Below are 20,951 nucleotides of genomic sequence, written 5' to 3' on the forward strand. Positions count from 1 at the left end.
ACACTAAAAATAATCAAGTTTTCCAAATGTTATGCTTGTTTCCTAAGACTTCACTTATTCAGCATCTGTGGCAATTTTTAAGATAAATGTATACATATATTAGAAAAAAAATTATACACACTTTTAGCACTCAGAAGGAAATTATTGACATTTCAGGGTATTGCTATGTATTTTTTCTAAGCATTTTTACATATATGGAATAGTATTATATAACCATATCATTAAAAGCTATTCATTAATATTTATATATCATAAATGTTTCATAAATATGTATTCAGCTACATATTTACATTTTATGGATGATTTAAAATTTATTTAACCATTCTCCTATACTTGGAGACATATTGTTTTCAGATATAAATAATGCTGCAACGAACACCTCTAAGAGCTTTTCTTTGTTCCATATTTTATTTCACATAGAATATGTGGTAAATTTATTTGCCACATGATTTGCCATGAAGTGTTGATTTGGACTATTTGTGGAGAAAGAGGTTGCCAAACACACTCATGCTGTAAAAATAAAAGAAATAGCCATTTGCCTACTGTCAAGAACCACCTACTCTGATGCTTCAACACTGTACACGCAGCACTTTAAATTTGCTGTGCTCCTTTTAATACTTTTTATTTCAGTTTTTCAATAACTCTATGAATGGCTTATGGCAAACATTATCACCCTCATTTTATAGATTGGGAAACATGCTTAGAGGGGCTAGCTGATCTGCGCAAGGCCACAGAGTAGAATAAAGAGCAGATATCATTCAAAAAATGGTCTTATGATGCCAACACCAGTACTCTTTCCAGGTAAAAATTCAGCAAATACTTGGATACTGATATATCACTGTAACAGATTACACTGAATCCTAGCCACACTCTTCCCCAGCCCTTTACCTGGCCTAGCGTCAAGCTTTAAATAACAAAGGAAAAGAGTTCTCTAGAACCACGGCAGCCTTTCCTTGCCCAGTGCTGAGGACAGGCAGACTGAGAATTCTTCTTTTGCCTTTCCCTCACTATTTATCAACACCAAAACATCTCTCATTCACCATTATCTTAACTGGAATTATAATGCATCAGAGGATGTATTGGTTAAGCTATAAATTGATCCCTCTCTCAGATGATTTTAGGGAGCAAATCTGGGTCTGCTCCCCTCCCATCATTTTTTGTGGCAATATACCTATGAATCTTCTCTCACAGTGACCTATTTTCTGGGGTGATGTCCACCAATAGCTAATTAGGTCCATTTTTTTTCCCTCTTGTGTTTCAATTTCAGGATGAGTTATTTCTTATACCCTTCTTCAATGTTTTTACATCCACCCTGTGGGAGAACTCAGCTGCTTTACACTCTCTCTATGGCACCAAAAGTTAAACCACATTTGAAATGTTAAAGTCAATTATAGGCAGAAGATGTGGCTCAGACAAGTAGATGCTGAGACAAAAACTGTTAAGGTAGAATACTGTCACATGAGAACCAACTTCAAAAACTAGTGACATTTAGCTTAAAAAGTCAATTTAATAATTTACTCCCCAATTTAATTTAATAATTACTCCCCAATATAATGAAAGGGTATCATGCACTCATTCAAGCAGAGGATACATTAGTGGTTCTCAAACTGTTAGAGGGGCTGGAAATCCCTTGGGGAGTTTGTGAATAATGCAGAGTCCTAGGTCCTGCCCCCAGAGAATCTGATTGGTTTGATTTAATATGAAGCTTAGCAATATTCATTTTCAAAGAACCCTCCGGTGATTCTTAGAAAGTCCACAGCCTATAAGGAGTACTGCTCTATATCACTGATCTCCATGGTAGAGCACACATAGCCCAGAGAAGGTTCAAGAGAATCACCCGGGACTTCTATTTGTATTTCCCATACATTTAAAATTTTACACTTTATAAAGCATATATTAGTGAAAGCTATACATACGTCATTAATAAATAAATGTAAATATATTGGGGAAATGTGCTCAAATCACTTTTTGGTAATAGGATGTTTGATTTGAAAGGTTTAGACATTCTTGTTATAAAGGATAAATTATTTGTGATGCAGTAGAAGAGATTCATACACAGAGTAGGATGTGAGAAGCAGGAAGAAAAGGATGCTGGTTTTGGAGTCAGAAGGATGTAGGACTGAATCAGTTAGAACTTCTTAGTTTTGTGACTCTAAGCAAGTTCACTTAACTTTTCTGAGATTGTTTTTCCATCTTTAAGAGAGACACAATAGGACATACATCCCATAATTGTTAAAATAAGCATTCTGAAAGCATTTAACATAGTGACTGGCAAACTTAGCTTCTTTCTTTCTTTTTTTTTTTGTAATCATAAATCTTGCATTTATGATGCCCTTTTCCCCCATGGAACCCATGTTTTGAAAGATTTTGTTTACCAACAAAATAGCATCAACAAATAACTCATATTTTTATTTTTCAATAATTGAAGCCAGATTAAATTGTCAGCTAGAACATCTAATTGTCATAAAAAGTATTATCAAATAGAGGTAAAATAATTTCAAACAGAAGCAAAGAAACAAGATTTGGGGGATTTTTTTGGTATAGTTTTATTGGCAATAAATATGCAGTATGCAATATTTATTAGACTTAAAATACAATACCTATTAGACTTAAAAATGTTTAAAAAGCTTCTAAATCACTATTCTTAATCTTTGAGGACCTGTAGGCCAGTGACCATAGGTCACAAGCCACTAAACTAGAGGAGCTAAGGTCTCTTCCAAATCTAATTTACCATTCCATAAAATCATTGGGGCTTCATAGAAATGGAATATATGACACTGTCTTTTGTTTTCTTTCTAAAATCAAGGTTTAGAAAATTAAATTTAAAATTTTGAGATATTATGAATTCACGTGCAGTTATAAAAAGTAACAGAACGATTCCATGTACCCATTACCCAGTTCCCTTCAATCGTAACACCTTGCAAAATTATAGTACAAAGTCACAACCCAGATATTCATACTGATACGACAAAGATACAGAACATTTCCATCACCACAAGCATCCTTCGCTTTAACCTTTTATAGATATTCCTACTTCCCCCCTCCCCTATCACTAACTGGGTGACCACATATATGGTCTCCATTCCTATTGATATAATATTGTCATTTCAAGAATGTTATATAAATGGAATCATACAGCACTTAATCTTCTGGGATTGGCATTTTTCACTCAGCATAATTCCCTCAAGATTCATCCAAGTTGTTCCATGTACTAGTAGTTTGTTCCTGACACTTTCATAATGTTTATTATGATCTACCTAGTTGAACTATCTGATCAAAAACTATTTCTGCATACTAGTAGCCATTAATTTCATTAATTGTAATGAAAGAATCTCTTTAAAAGATTTATTGTATTCTGTGATCAGAACTATATTTTTGGAAAAGAAAAACAAGAATTTATCTTAGTATGTTGGAAACCCAGAAGTTTTTTTTTCCTCTTATCTGTCTCCTTTTTTGATTTCTCAATTTAAAAAGTGTTTACCTTTCATGGTTTTAAAAGTCTTGTTTTTACAACATTAGAAATATTATGTTATTCAAAATTATATTTTTCTGGAAAGCAACTTGGAAATATGTATCAAAAATCCTATTATGTATTTGAACTCATTAATTCCACTTCTAGGACTCTGGCCTCAGGAAATAAGTATTAATGTGGGCAAGAACTGGTATACAAAAGTTTCACTTTATAATAGTAAAAAATTGAGAAAAGTTCAACTGTAAAAAAACCAAAAGAACCCAGAGGCTTTGTTAATAAATAAATGATACAACAACTATATAGACATTTTTAATAAAATGAGAAATGCTCATAATATAACACAAAGTGAAAAAAGGGATACAAAACTTCCTTTTCTACCAGATTTTAAATTGTCTTTATTGACTAGTATATAAGCAGCACCCAGAATAGCCCCTAGTACATTACCAGTAGGCACTCTATAAATGTTTGTTGACTGACTAAAAAGTTATGATAAACCTAAAGAAAAAAATTTGACAGGTCATTAGGTTGCTGAAAAACTCAAAGCCAATTTTAAAACACTGTATTTTATCCTGTATATATTTTTCCATTATAAGAGAAATGCATACTTAATATAGAAACTTTATCATATAAAGTTTATCAACTTTATCAAAGTTTCTATCATATCATAGAAACTTTACCATTATATGATAAAGTGGGGGGAGGTGCTTGGAATCACTCATATTTTCAATATCCCAAAGCAATCGTTATTAAAACTATTTTGAGATATTAATTTTCTCTCTCTTTCTTATGCACATTTTTATGCACATTTTAAAATGATTCTGTGATGGTCTAGTAGTTTTACTCAGCTTTTCCACTTATTATACACATTATCACATTATAAACTCAATAAAAAACATGGTTTAGGGAATTCCTTGGTGGTCCAGTGGTTAGGACTTGGCGTTTTCACTGCCATGGGCCTGGGTTCAATCCCTGGTTGGGGAACTAAGATCCTACAAGCCACACGGCGTGGCCAAAAAAAATTTTTAAAGTTAAAAAAATAAAACAAAAACACAGGGTTTAAGAGGTGAATAGTCTGTTGATTATTATTTCCAACCTTTACTGTCAGGCAGTAGATTGTTTACAATTAGTCACTACTATAAGTAATGCTGTATTTAGAATTATCTCCAGTAGTTTACAATCATCAGAATCAAAAGGATTTAGGGAAAAAAAAAAAAAAAAGGCAGGCCCAGGGACAAAATTAATGTCAGTTGAGGCAATTATAGCACACAGTGATTAAAAACTTTGAAGTCAGACAGATCTGAGTCTGAACTCCAGCTCTGCCACATTCGAGTTTTCTAAATTTGGACAACCTACTTAGCTCTCTAAACTTTGGTTTCCTTTGCTGTAAAATGAAGATAATAGTAGTAGGTCTCCTTACAGGGGAGGACCAAATATAACACTTCACATAAAGCACTGCCCTCAGTACCTGGTACTCAGCAAGTGTCTCAATCAGGGTTACTAAAATTATCGTGATCAAATGTTGCCACTTGGTATAATTTTCTCCCTTATTCTCTATATGTCTTCTTATTTCTCTTTTATTTTAATTGCTCTGCATTATATATGTTTTTATTTTAAGTTGCTTCATATCTTTCTTAGCAGCAGGGGTCAATTATAAATACATAAAAAATGAACAAAAAAATCTGAAGCCTTCCTGAGTTAGTCATATAGCACATAAATAATAGCAATGGTTACTGACAGGGTCAGACCTGTACTCATTCGTTAACATGAATTAACTCATTCAATTTTTACTATAAAAATTTTCCTCTTATTGTTAAAACATGACAAAAACAAATCCAGGAGTCATAATGTACGTTTAATTACAAATTTTCAAAATAACTATCTGTATGGTTTTATAATTCTTTTTAGATGACAATTGCCTGAGAACTTAACACTACATTACACAGTGCTAATCAATGCCTTTCTGCATCAAATATTTAATTCCCTTTCAAGAACATTTTAAAGGCACAGTGGTTGGAGTAACTTAAGTGTTCAGCAGTAAGAGAATAGCATTTGATGGAACAGTGGCCATCATGATAATGAGTAATTATGAAAATTATCAAAGTAATGCAAAAAATGTATATGATAGAATATGAAGTGAAAATAGCAGAATAAATAGCTATGAATACTAGGATTGTTATACTATAGAAATATAAGCCTGTGAAAAAACACTGGGAGGGAATATAAAAATAAGTTATTAGGTTATAGTGGTGGTGCCGTTTTCTTAACTCAATTTTTCAAATTTTCTGAGTATTTTATGGTTTGAAATATAGATACAAAGATAAAGTGAGTCCTCAATTATAATGTTATCTAACATTTTGCAGATTTTAATAGCACAGAATAGAAAAACACTTTTGAGGACAGTTAGGTCTCATTCCCTAACAGCTCTATTTTAAGGGGTTTATATATAGTAACGATGACTGCTAATATTCATCAAGAACTTGCAATGTATCAAGCACTATCTTAGGTACCCTACAAGTATTAATCAGTCTAACCCTCACAGTTCTAGGGGTTTGGCACTATTATTACCCCAATTTCACAAATGGACAAACCGAGGCACAGAGTGGTTATATACCCTGCCTCAGGTCACACAGCTAGTCAGGCCAGGATTTAAATCCAGGCAGTCAGGCTCCAGATGCAGTGCCCCTAACCATTACATGGACTGTTTCTTAATTCAAAATATGTAATGGGCAAATTACTTAACTGCTCCGTGCCTCAGTTTCCCCTTCTATAACATGAAGATAATAACAGTACTTCCTTTACAAATTTATTATGAGGATTAAATGAGCACAATACATGTAAAGTACTTAGAACAGTGCTTGACATATATTAAGGGTTTTGTAAGTGCTTGCTGTATATTATGTGACTTTTAGGTTTTTTGTGGGCTACATATATTTTTGAAATTAAAGAGCAACTATACACATATGCAAAAATTTACTGTCTGTCTGACATAATATACTTGGTCTTCTTACCTTGCCTAGGAATAACATGAAATCCCCCACTGTGTTGATGGCAGCTACTCGCAAAGCATTCTCCACGAGAATGACAAAGGCGTCCTTTGCTGAGGTGCAGAAGTTGGTGCTGTTGATAGCTGTGGCTGTGTATGCGTTCTGGACAAAAGCAAAAACAATTTTTCATCAGTACATGTAACCTTTAAGATTTAAACCAAACATAGTTAAAGCATAGCTTGTAAAACTACTTCACAGTTAAACCCATGGCTTTGGTGAGGTACAGATTTAGATTAAGCACAAGGAAATATGAGATATTAAAAAAAAAACCTGATATGGTAACGAGAGCTTCTCATTTAGCCTAGCTTAGGTCCTTTAAAAACATTGATATTTATTAAAACACACATAAACCTTTCCAATATCCATTAACTTCTTCCATGTATTAGTAAATCAAACCATAATTTAAACTTTCCTAGATATCTTGGGTTCATTACCATGCATATCAGTGATGCATTATTACCACTTCAGTGATGCTTTAAAAGCTGCACACACACACACACACACACACACACACACACACACACACACACACACATAAAGGCATCAGATTGCTGTGCTGCTTTAGGACTGGAACCCTTCCTCCTTGGTACTTTCTTCTATGCTGTCCTATCTCATAGTTCTTGCAATAGACAGCTGTTTGCTGCTGATCTTATACCCCTCCCTCCTGGGGCAGGATCCTAAATTCCCTTTAAGAAAACAGACCTTCCCCATTCTCTTGGAGTCTGAGTGAGACTGACATTACCTCCAGCTCTTGCGGTGGGCCTTGGTTGATGTAAGCCAATCAACATGTTCTACCTACAATGATTCAGGGATTCGTACATAAACTAATCAGAGCCTATGAAAGTAAAAGATGTTCCCTGGGGCTGCCGGAGGAAAAAAAGAAGTTTCCCTTCTCTTCCATAGGTGCTCCTGACAGCAGCTCTCTCGTTTTTCTGGACAGCAAGGTGTGAGGGTATGAATTGCTATGGCTGTTTTGCCAACATAATGGAAGTCAGAACAGGGAGAGGAATCAGGTACTCGCATTGGGTGACAGTGTTTGCAAGATTAGGAACTAGCCAGATTCTGGACTTCTTAGTTATTGAAGCTAATAAATTGCTAAGAATCTCTCCCTTCTTCTCTCTCCCCCACCCCCTTCTCACTCTTGCTCTTTCTTAGGCCAGAATGAGCTGGTTTTCTGTCCCTTGTAGTACTGAGTCCCCAGCTGACATACTTTTATTAAGTCATACCTGCTTCTGCTGCCTCATGTTTTCCTTGACCACTCAGACTTTTTCCTCCTTTTTTACATTGCATTCTAGAACAGCACTGGCATTTTCAGGGAAATGTGAAGAAGTAACATAACATGAAATATATCTGAGTCTTAGAAGGGAACGTATACGTACTTTGTAACTAAAACTTACCATTCTAACCAAGAGGGAGGGAACCCAGCCCCCTCCATTAACAGTCAAGAGGATTAAAGTTTTACTGAGCTCTGCTCACCAGAGCAACAGTCAGCTCTACCCACCACCGGTCCCTCCCATCAGGAAACTTACACAAGCCTCTTAAATAGCCTCATCCACCAGAGGGCAGACAGCAGAAGCAAGAAGAACTACAATCCTGTGGCCTGAGGAACAAAAACCACATTCACAGAAAGATAGACAAGATGAAAAGGCAGAGGGCTATGTACCAGATGAAGGAACAAGATAAAACTCCAGAAAAACAACTAAATGAAGTGGAGATAGGCAACCTTCCAGAAAAACAATTCAGGATAATGATAGTGAAGATGATCCGCTACCTTGGAAAAAGAAGGGAGGCAAAGATCGAGAAGATGCAAGAAATGTTTAACAAAGACCTAGAAGAATTAAAGAACAAACAAACAGAGATGAACAATACAATAATTGAAATGAAAACTACACTACAAGGAATCAATAGCAGAATAACTGAGGCAGAAGAACGGATAAGTGACCTGGAAGACAGAAGGGTGGAATTCACTGCCGTGGAACAGAATAAAGAAAAAAGAATGAAAAGAAATGAAGACAGCCTAAGAGACCTCTGGGACAACATTAAATGCAACAACATCTGCATTATAAGGGTCCCAGAAAGAGAAGAGAGAGAGAAAAGAGCAGAGAAAATACTTGAAGAGATTATAGTCGAAAATTTCCCTAACATGGGAAAGGCAATAGCCACCAAGTCCAGGAAGCGCAGCGAGTCCCATACAGGATAAACCCAAGGAGAAACACACCAAGACACATAGTAATCAAACTGGCAAAAATTAAAGACAAAGAAAAATTATTGAAAGCAGCAAGGGAAAAACAACAAATAACATACAAGGGAACTCCCATAAGGTTAACAGCTGATTTCTCAGCAGAAACTCTACAAGCCAGAAGCGGGTGGCATGATATACTTAAAGTGATGAAAGGGAAGAAACTACAACCAAGATTACTCTACCCAGCAAGGATCTCATTCAGATTCGATGGAGAAATCAAAAGCTTCACACAAGCAAAAGCTAAGAGAATTCAGCACCACCAAACCAGCTCTACAATAAATGCCAAAGGAACTTCTCTAAGTGGGAAACACAAGAGAAGAGAAGGACCTACAAAAACAAACCCAAAACAATTAAGAAAATGGTCATGGGAACATACATATCAATAATTACCTTAAACATGAATGGATTAAATGCTTCAACCAAAAGACACAGGCTTGCTGAATGGATATGAAAACAAGACCCATATATATGCTGTGTACAAGAGACCCACTTCAGACCTAGGGACACATACAGACTGAAAGTGAGGGGATGGAAAAAGGTATTCCATGCAAATGGAAATCAAAAGAAAGCTAGAGTAGCAATACTCATATCAGATAAAATAGACTTTAAAATAAAGAATGTTATAAGTGACGAGGAAGGACACTACATAATGATCAAGGGATCAATCCAAGAAGAAGATATAACAATTATAAATAAGTATGCACCCAACAGAGGAGCACCTCAATACATAAGGCAACTGGTAATTGCTCTAAAAGAGGAAATAGACAGTAACACAATAATAGTGGAGGACTTTAACACCATACTTACACCAATGGACAGATCATCCAAACAGAAAATTAATAAAGAAACACAAGCCTTAAATGACACAATAGACCAATAGATTTAATTGATATTTATAGGACATTCCATCAGAAAACAGCAGATTACACTTCCTTCTCAAGTGCGCACGGAACATTCTCCAGGATAGATCACATCTTGCGTCACAAATCAAGCCTCAGTAAATTAAAAAAAACTGAAATCATTTCAAGCATCTTTTCTGACCACAATGTTATGAGATTAGAAATTAATTACGGGGAAAAAAAGGAAAAAACACAAACACATGGAGGCTAAACAATATGTTACTAAATAACCAAGAGATCACTGAAGAAATCAGAAAGGAAATCAAAAAATACTTAGAGGCAAATGACAATGAAAACACGATGATCCAAAACCTATGGGATGCAGCAAAAGCAGTTCTAAGAGGGAAGTTTATAGCTATACAAGCCTACCTCAAGAAACAAGAAAAATCTCAAATGAACAATTGAACCCTACACCTAAAGGAACTAGAGAAAGAACAAACAAAACCCAAAGTTAGCAGAAGGAAAGAAATCATAAAGAAGAAATAAATGAAATAGAAACAAAGAAAACAATAGCAAAGATCAATAAAACTAAAAGCTGGTTCTTTGAGAAGATAAACAAAATTGATAAACCATTAGCCAGACTCATCAAGAAAAAGAGGGAGAGGATTCAAATCAATAAATTTAGAAATGAAAATGGAGAAGTTACAACAGACACAGCAGAAATACAAAGCATCCTAAGAGAATACTATAAGCAACTCTATGCCAACAAAATGGACAACCTAGAAGAAATGGACAAATTCTTAGAATGGTATAACATTCCAAGACTGAACCAGGAAGATATAGGAAGTATGAACAGACCAATCACAAGTAATAAAACTGAAACTGTGATTAAAAATCTTCCAACAAACAAAAGTCCAGGACCAGATGGCTTCATAGGTGAATTCTACCAAACATTTAGAGAACAGCTAACACCCATCCTTCTCAAACTCTTCCAAAAAATTACAGAGGAAGGAATGCTCCCAAACTCATTCTATGAGGCCACCATCACCCTGACACCAAAACCAGACAAAGATACTACAAAAAAAAAGAAAATCACAGACCAATATCACTGATGAATATAGATGCAAAAATCCTCAACAAAATACTAGCAAACAGAATCCAGCAACACATTGAAAGGATCATACACCATGATTAAGTGGGATTTATCCCAGGGATGCAAGGATTCTTCAATATACGCAAATCAAGGTGATACACCACATTAACAAATTGAAGAATAAAAACCATACGATCGGGCTTCCCTGGTGGCGCAGTGGTTGAGAGTCTGCCTGCCGATGCAGGGGACACAGGTTCATGCCCCGGTCTGGGAAGATCCCACATGCAGCGGAGCAGCTGGGCCCGTAAGCCATGGCCGCTAAGCCTGTGCGTCCGGAGCCTGTGCTCCGCAACGGGAGAGGCCACAAGAGTGAGAGGCCTGCGTACCGCAAAAAAAAAAACAACCATATGATCATCTCAAGAGATGCCGAAAAAGCTTTTGACAAAATTCAACACCCATTTATGATAAAAGCTCTCCAGAAAGTGGGCATAGAGGGAACCTACCTCAAGATAATAAGGGCCATATACGACAAACCCACAGCAAACATCATTCTCAATGGTGAAAAACTGAAAGTATTTCCTCTAAGATCAGGAACAAGACAAGGATGTCCACTCTCACCACTATTATTCAACATAGTTTTGGAAGTCCTAGTCACGGCAATCAGAGAAGAAAAAGAAATAAAAGGAATACAAATTGGAAAAGAAGAAGTAAAACTGTCACTGTTTGCAGACATGATACTATACATAGAGAATCCTAAAGATGCCACAAGAAAACTACTAGAGCTAATCAATGAATTTGGTAAAGTTGCAGGATACAAAATTAATGCACAGGAATCTCTTGCATTCTTATACACTAATGATGAAAAATCTGAAAGAGAAATTAAGGAAACACTCTCATTTACCACTGTAACAAAAAGAATATAATACCTAGGAATAAACCTACCTATGGAGACAAAATACCTGTATGCAGAAAACTATAAGACACTGATGAAAGAAATTAAAGATGATACCAACAGATGGAGAGATATACCATGTTCTTGGATTGGAAGAATCAATATTGTGAAAATGACTATACTCCCCAAAGCAACCTACAGATTCAATGCAATCCTTATCAAATTACCAATGGCATTTTTTTATGGAACTAGAACAAAAAATCTTAAAATTTGTATGGAGACACAAAAGACTCCGAATAGTCAAAGCAGTCTTGAGGGGAAAAAACGGAGCTGGAGGAATCAGACTCGCTGACTTCAGACTCTACTACAAAGCTACAATCATCAAGACAATATGGCACTGACACAAAAACAGAAACATAGATCAATGGAACAAGATAGAAATCCCAGAGATAAATCCACACACCTATGGTCAACTAATCTATGACAAAGGAGGCAAGGATATACAAAGACAGTCTCTTCAATAAGTGGTGCTGGGAAAACTGGACAGCTACATGTAAAAGAATGAAATTAGAACACTCCCTAACACCATACACAAAAATAAACTCAAAATGGATTCGAGACCTAAATGTAAGACCAGACACTATAAAACTCTTAGAGGAAAACATAGGAAGAACACTCTTTGACATAAATCACAGCAAGATCTTTTTTGATCCACCTCCTAGAGTAATGGAAATAAAAACAAACAAATGGGACCTAATGAAACTTTAAAGCTTTTGCACAGCAAAGGAAACCATAAACAAGATGAAAAGACAACCCTCAGAATGGAAGAAAATATTTGCAAATGAATCAACTGACAAAGGATTAATCTCCAAAATATATAAACAGCTCATGCAGCTCAATAGTAAAGAAACAAACAACCCAATCCAAAAATGGGCAGAAGACCTAAATAGACATTTCTCCAAAGAAGACATACAGATGGCCAAGAAGCACATGAAAAGCTGCTTAACATCACTAATTATTAGAGAAATGCAAATCAAAACTACAATGAGGTATCACCTCACACCAGTTAGAACGGGCATCATCAGAAAATCTACAAACAACAAATGCTGGAGAGGGTGTGGGTAAAAGTGAACTCTCTTGCACTGTTGGTGGGAATGTAAATGGATACAGCCACTATGGAGAACAGTATGGAGGTTCCTTAAAAAACTAAAAATAGAATTACCATATGATCCAGCAATCCCACTACTGGGCATATACCCAGAGAAAACCATAATTCAAAAAGACACGTGCACCCCAATGTTCATTGCAGCACTATTTACAATAGCCAGGTCATGGAAGCAACCTAAATGCCCATAGACAGACAAATGGATAAAGAAGTTGTGGTACATATATACAATGGAATATTACTCAGCCATAAAAAGGAACGAAATTGGGTCATTTGTAGAGACGTGGATGGATCTAGAGACTGTCATACAGAGTGAAGTAAGTCAGAAAGAGAAACACAAATATCGTATATTAACGCATGTATGTGGAACCTAGAAAAATGGTACAGATGAACCGGTTTGCAGGCCAGAAGTAGAGACGCAGATGTAGAGAACAAATGTATGGACACCAAGGGGGGAAAGCCACGGGGCGGGTGGTGGTGGTGGTGTGATGAATTGGGCAATTGGGATTGACATGTATACACTGATGTATATAAAACTGATGACTAATATAAACCTGTTGTATAAAAAAATAAATAAAATTCAAAAAAACCCCAAAAAACAAATACTAAACTTTCTTTGGGTTATTTGTATGGAAATAGGTTAATATAAATGTTTCAGACATTACATGAGATTCCTAAAAATCTTATATGTTCTGGTATAATGTTATAAGTCATAATTCTAATTACTTTAAAATGTATATCTCAGAAATAACTAAATTTCTCTGTCAAATGTATTATTATGAACTTTCATCAAACCTTTAACTGTGGTCATTTTTAAGTCTTTTGTCATTTACACACAGTTCTAGGTGTACTCTGATGGTTTTGCAAAAATGTTCCTATAAAAGGGTTTCATCTTCAAGGAATTCATGGAAAAGACTCTGACAAGTACAGGTTTCTGGTAACTGACTGTACTGCTGAACTGAATGAATAAGCATTTTCAGAAATCTAATGGAAAACTGATGAATTCATACAAGTGCTAACAAAAGATCAAGATGAAAAAAAAATTCCATGGGTCTGAGTGAACTGATGAGGATGATTATAATTTTTGTGACTTTCTGTTTGAATAAAAAAAATGTGAAAAAAATACAATGATGTATATATTTATATATACACATTTAGTGATTTATGGATTTGGTGTTTTTCATCATTCTAATAATAATTTCCTTTTGACAAAAAACAAAAAACTTACCGTCCTGAGAAATTTTTGGTTTTGTGCTGACTTAAGAAATTGTTGGTGAGTCCAAAATATGGAAGTTGCTGGAAAACTGCAGGACACGAAGGGCTTACTTTACACTGTGTTGCCTGAAAAGTTTTAAACATTGAGCCCAGGAGAGATGGTCTTTAATTTATGAATGTTCCAACTGTACGCGTGTTAGTTATTAAGAACCTGGTATGAAGATGAGGTTTGAGTTATCAAAAATTTAGCTTGCCATTATATGCTTAATTTTATTGGTTAAAAATGCAGAACTTTTCAGGGCCAAGGAGAGAGTACTGTACTGAGTAGGTCACTATTTGTGGTTCATAAACTTTTTTCAGTAATGGAGCAGCAAGAAATTATGTTGCTCTCTGAGAAATATAGTATGATTTTGATATATGAAATTCCATCATACAAATTGGCATAACATCACAATATATTACTATATCATGTTTGTAGGTCTTCTTATCTTGAAGGCTAATATATACAACATTTTAAGGAAATCATACTATTAAATTGTCCTGGTAACATTCATTTGCTGCTTGCTCACTTACACTGTCATCTGCCAGCGTTTCCTATCAGTTAAAAGGCAGCAGGCACCTAACTGCAGTGGTTCACATTTTTTCATCTTCTACAAAGCTTCTTTTGAAACATTCTGCCAAAGGCCTCATGACATCAAAATAAACTATACTTTTGATCTTGTATAACAGTAACTCGGCTGAAAAATGATAAAGAACTTCCCAAGCCTGATCTATTCTCAAAGAACCCAGATTAGTTCCCACTTCTCACCAGTTCCCTATGTACTCAAGAAAAAACCCTATTTAACAATTTATTCTAGAGCAGAGGTTTTCAAACTACCACCTGTGGGCTAAATCTGTACTTCTGTACATAAGTTTTATTGGAAAACAGCCATGTTCATTTGTTTACAAACTGTTTTGGCTGTTTCCATGTTATGATGGCAGAACTGAGCAATTGTGGCAGGGACTATATGGCCCACAAAGCCAAAAATATTCACTGTCTGGTCCTTTGCAGAAAAACTTTGCTGACCCTGGCTCTAGAGTAATGCCAAGAATCAGTACCAACCTCATTTACAGTCTAGGGAACCCACCTCCTCATCCCTTTTGAAATACAAACCACATTTGCTCATTTCCAGTCTATTAGTACCTTTTTCCACAACTTCCAGACTTGTAGCATTTTTTACTACAATTCTTCAGTTCAACAATTGACAAATGTCCTTGGTGATCTGAGATACAATTTCCCTGAAGAGAAAAACCTTATTTCCCCTATTCTAAGATATGATCCAGGGGCTAATAAGCCAGTTATTTAATAAAAGGTTTTCAGAGGGAAATACCCTACCATATTAACTATATACATACTCTATATATGCATACACACACACACACACACACACACACACACATATATTATTAATGCTGATGTAAAAAAGCATCATTATAATGTCTAGAATCAAGGGTATTGGATGACCCATTTAAATCAACTAGGTGTTGTCTTAAATCCCACCCCCTCAGTGAGGACAAACAACTCTTAACTATGTTGTTCTCCACTTTCCAGTTTGAACATAACTTTCCTTGAAAGAAGAGACAGAAGCAAGAGAGGATCCACACACCTCCAATCTCTCTTCTCTGTTATCATCAGACCAGCTGAGTCTAGGAGCAGACCCAACACTTCCAAACTAAACTACAAAAGTTTTTTTTTTGCTCTCACTAATTTTCAGAAGCTTCAGTTCATTTGACAATTACTATTCTTCCTCTGCTGCTTCTTTCTTCTCTCCCCCACCCAGCTCCACCCATTCCATCTACTTTTAGAGCGAAAGGCTATTTGTAGACATGAAAGGAGGCAATAATGATTTCTTTTCTCCACTCCTCAGTTCCAGGGTTGGATGTTCTCATAGAAAGTTAGCCTTCTTGGCAATATTCCTACAGATCTATGCAACTCCTTCATATTTAACCTAACTGAAAAAAGTAGGTGGACATTTTATAAACGTTTTCCCTCTCTCAAGGCAGGAAGATGAGCTGCATGTGATACACAAAGGTCAAGATGACCTCTTCAGGAAGAACAATGTGCTAAAGATCATAGCAGGCCATTGAAATTTCCCTCTGCTTCTATACCTCTTAGTCTAAAGGATTCATGCTAAGGTTCTCAAGAGATTCTGAGTCCTTTGTAGCTTTCCCTAACTGTTCTCTGAGCTTTCTGCAGACCACTTGGTTAAGATTTTTAGAGCCCACCCACCTGCTTCCCAGACCGCCTTCCTGATCTTGAGCTAAACTGCCCACAGGCAGGCATAATGATTAACATTTAGCCTGTGTACAACATCTGCTCAGGCAGGGCACAGGCTTAGAGACTATTCAATTCTCAGAAGCAAGATAAAAGATGATCACCATCCAGGAATCTTTTTAAAAGGATGCCTGTTAGTCCAAATGGTCCCTGGTGTGTGCATTTTTGTGAAAAAGTACTGGTCATGTGGAAGAAAATATGTTAGGGCAGAGGATCGCCAGGCAGGTAACCCAGTCCTGCCTGGCCACCGGTCAGAGAACAGCTTCTACATTTTTACACACTTTCTTTGGTTCACTGAAGGACCTAGAAATTCTCTTAAAGTCTAAAATCTTTACATAATAACTCACTTAATATGGGCAAACTAGACAGCAATGGTAGGAAAAGGGGAACAGTTATGTACAACTTTGTGGATCATTATACATTAAATAAGGGAAATGGTAAGTAAAATGATCCCTTTCTTATTTTGAGTGAGGGAATGGAAGGGGCACAAAGTCCAATCTATACCATATATTTCATTCAGTTTGGTTGCAAATATTATTTTAAGGGGCATAAGAATTAAAAGTATGTTGCAAATCTTAATTTAAATAGATTGTCTTTAAAACCATCACTTACCTTAGTTTACAGCATGAAACATGAAAGTTTGAGATGTTTGCATATTCTCTATAATAAACTATACTTTAGTTTTCTTTAAGTTTCACAAATATGTATATACAGTTGACTCTTGATCAACGCAGGGGCTGGGGTGCCAACTCCCCCTCACAGTTGAAGATCCGCATATAACTTTATACTCTATGTTTTCTGTGATTCCAGCATCCGTGAATTCAACCAACAGTGGATTGTGCAGTACTGTAGTATTTATTTTAAAAAATTTGCGCGCAAGTGGACCCGCACAATTTGTTTTTCATTCTATGTTGATTTCACTACATTAGCATATTAAACGACATACCTACCCATGCCAGTACTGTACATTAAGGACCAAAACAGGATAAAAAGGGGGTGGCACCCCACTCCCTCGAAAAAGCCCTGCCCCTTGCTTGGTAGACTAATGCATGTGCCTCCCCATCATTAGCCTCACTCCTCCTCCCTTTAAAATTAAATCCCTCTCTCCAGGTGGGTGAGAAGTTCATCTGCGATGGACCCACACAATTTAAAACTATGTTGTTCAAGGGTCAACTGTAGGACACTGTGCATTGCCATGGTAAGATCTAGGTAAACTTAGATTAGAAAACTTCCTCCACCTCTAGGTCATGTGATCTGCCACAAGGTCCCAGGCTCAATTTTCTCATGTATAACAGAGGAAATGTGCCTTCCTTTCAGAGTTGTGTAGAGAAAGTGATAATATATATGAAGTGCTTTGTATACTATCAAGGATTTAAGTAGGTGCTCCAAAAATAACTCCCACTCATACTATGTAGAGAAAAGCTTTATAATCTTAAGAGCTTATCAGCCAGAGAGCAGATACCCTCCAGTGTTAAATGTACTATCTTCAAGTGGAGTCAAAGTAAATCAAGGCCTGAGTAATCCAATGCCCAAATGTAACAGATTCTAGTTGTAACCATCTTTCTACCTAAAGTGAATTCTATAGGTTAGATTAGATGTACCATAACTTTCCTGTCACATTAAGATAAGCACCTGCAGAAACAAAGAGCAGTTCACAGTTCACTCTGTTTATCTGCAAAACTCTAGCACCTATGCTGTAAATATTTAATAGCTTATTTTAAAAATCTAAAGCTCTTTTTCTGAAGTCAGCTATGTTTTCCACATTGTTTAGCACTGAAGCATGGTTTGGGATTATGGAATTTCATAGTGTACTGCACAATGACTTTGGTCTACCCTGCCTCCATGTAAACACTCCTCTCCATTATCCTCTCCATTCTCTAAGGCAGTGGCAACAAACTAGTGGCCTATGGGCAACTGACATTGTGGGGTCCAAAGACAACACAGTGTTTGCTTTGGCTCACTCAGAGTTATTCTTTTCTTTATTAGTTGTCAACATTTTAATAGCAGGAGATAAAATGCAAACATCCAGAATTCTGGCTTCTCTTAGAAAACTGGAAGAGTTAGAAACTGTCTATAAGTTCTCACATGGCAAACAGTATCCCAGAGCTAAGTAGTGATGGCCCTCTTTGGATGGAAAGTGACCATCCAGTTGATCACTCTCTACTGCTCCCTATTGCTTTAGACCCTGGCTGCTGCACTCACTCACAGAAGTGATGTAACGGACTTCAACCGGCCCTGCAGGGGTTTGTGCTGTCCAGTCCTGCTCCAGGATTTTGACTGTGGGTTGCATGCTGACATCAGGAATTGACAGCAGAAGAAAGGATAGGAGGAAAATGATGCAAAGGGACCTTAACTAACTCACTGTTAACAATTTCCAGAGAGTACTACACAAAACAGAACTCCAACTGAGAGACTCTGCATGTGAAATGTGAGCCACAGTGCACGGCACATGGTAAGTGCTCAGTAAATGTTAGCTGGCATTATAATTAGTATTACGTTTTCAATGTACTCTATTGAATACTCTGAAGATAACCTCAGAGAGTAAACAGGTGACTTGACAAGAAATCTTTGAAAAATAAGAAGGAGAAATTTGCATCACAGGATACTTGAGATATATAATGAAGTATAATTAAATATTCCAGTACTGTACACCTGTAACATATAATATTGCACATCAACTATACTTCAAAAAAATTTTTAAATTAAAAACAAACAGTGCCAGTAGAAGAACAGATCAGAAAAGAAAGCCCAAAGACAGACTCAAGTATGACATGTAAGAGTTTAATACACGATCAAATTGACACTTCACAGCAAAAGAAAGGATAGATTAATCACTAACTGGTCCTGGGACAACTGATTAAATCCCAGATAAACTAAAATGTTTTTTTTTTTCCCTTTTAAAAAGGGGGAATCTCTAAAGGACTATATGAAAAAATGCTAGAATAATTACTTGATCTTGAGGTGGGGAAAACTTTTCTAAGTGTAAAAGCCAAGTAAGAAACCATGAAAGAAAAGTTGAACAGAACTGACAAGAGAAAATAGAAAATATAACTGCTGCACATTATAAAAATGTAAAATAAATTAACTGTGGTCAGTACTATAGAATAAGATTCACCACTCACTGAGCACATGCTTAGAGCACTGTTGACTCTTTTCCTCCTCACGGTAACTGGCACTACAGATACTCTTTTGTTTTTTAAATTTAATTAATTAATTTATTTCTGGGGCTGCGCTGGGTCTTCATTGCTGTGCACAGGCTTTCTGTAGTTGCGGTGAGTGGGGGCTACTCTTCGTTGAGGTGTGCGGGCTTCTCACTGCGGTGGCTTCTCCTGCTGTGGAGCGTGGGCTCTAGGTGTGCGGGCTTCAGTAGTTGCAGCATGTGGGCTCAGTAGTTGTGGCTCGCGGGCTCTAGAGCACAGGCTCAGTAGTTGTGGTGCATGGGCTTAGTTGTTCCGTGGCCTGTGGGATCTTCCCAGACCAGGGCTCAAACCCGTGTCCCCCTGCATTGGCAGGTGGATTCTTAACCACTGTGCCACCAGGGAAGTCCCACTACAGATACTCTTATCAGCCCCATTTTACATATGAGGCTTAGAGCTTATCAGACATTAATTGAAGTGAAATACTGCAAACTTCTTCTCAAAGCTAATGGTAAGTATTTTAATGAAAGTGGTAGGTAGTTAGACATGAGCGGCTCCTCGCCCTGTCCTGGACGGGGTCATCTTTCCCTCCCCGACCTGGACACAGGTGATCAGAACATGCCCAGAGATCTTCCCTTTTTGCGGTCAAGGACCGCTAGGATTCCAGCCTTATGGAGACCAAACAAGACGAACCCGCCAGCACAGGTTGACGCAGGCCCACCAAGACCTAAAAGGTGCCTCACAGCAAAACCCGGGGTTCATTATGCCGTATTTATAATAAATTAGCATTGCGGTTTTTGCCCATGTCCCCCGGGGTTTCCCTTGGGTGCTTGTGGGTAAGCGCCTGCGCACAAAGAGAAAAGTCATATAACCTAAAGCTGTCAATCACCTCGGCAGTCAAATGACGCAAGACACAAGGAGGGACTTTGCACCACACTGAAAAACCAGCCCTACATCCGTTGCGGGCTGCTTCTGGTTTCCGGACGGCCTGCTCCCCTTCTCTCTCTTGGGAGTATATTCTCAATTTGCTTAATAAAACTTCTGCTGCTTAAAACTGCTCTATGTCTCTCGACTGAGTTCTCTCCTTCGGGAGGTCCAGGACAGAGGAATTGCCGTTTGGCTGGTAACAAAAGTGTTATGTTAGCATGGTGAGATCATGGGTGATGTTTTGTTCTTGTCTTGGTTTTCCAAACTCTTCAGTATCTTACATTACATTTATTTTTACAGAAAATAGATTCATTTGTAGAACTACCTTTTGAATTTTCTTTGTCATAGCTCTGTTATCTTAGAGTAAAACACAGGGAGTTCTTTACAAAAAAATAAAATGCGGTGGAGGGAGAGCGATAACAACACTTACTAGGTATCTACCAAGAGTTAGACACTGTAAGAGCTGATTTATCTGCATTATATTTCATCCTAACCTAAAGCCTCTGAGGACAGGTATATTTTTCTCCACTTACTGAAGAAGAAAACTGAGACTCAGAGCTTTCACGGAGCTTGCCAAACAGTTACACTGCTGGGGATTGAAACACGTCTTC

At 36.9% G+C, this 20,951-nt stretch overlaps 1 protein-coding gene across 3 annotated transcripts in view; it reads right to left on the bottom strand.

Annotated features, from left to right (window-relative positions):
- SLC44A1 (solute carrier family 44 member 1) overlaps positions 1 to 20,951 on the bottom strand; it is a 219,178-nt gene that overhangs the window by 61,301 nt on the left and 136,926 nt on the right. For all 3 annotated transcript variants that reach the window (XM_032635150.1, XM_032635149.1, XM_032635148.1), the window contains exon 13: positions 6,481 to 6,618. In XM_032635150.1, the coding sequence (XP_032491041.1) occupies positions 6,481 to 6,618 (138 nt within the window). The remainder of the gene's footprint in view (positions 1 to 6,480; positions 6,619 to 20,951) is intronic.

The sequence above is a fragment of the Phocoena sinus genome, chromosome 6 (assembly GCF_008692025.1).
Source record: "Phocoena sinus isolate mPhoSin1 chromosome 6, mPhoSin1.pri, whole genome shotgun sequence".
In the NCBI taxonomy this organism is placed as follows: Eukaryota; Metazoa; Chordata; class Mammalia; order Artiodactyla; family Phocoenidae; genus Phocoena; species Phocoena sinus.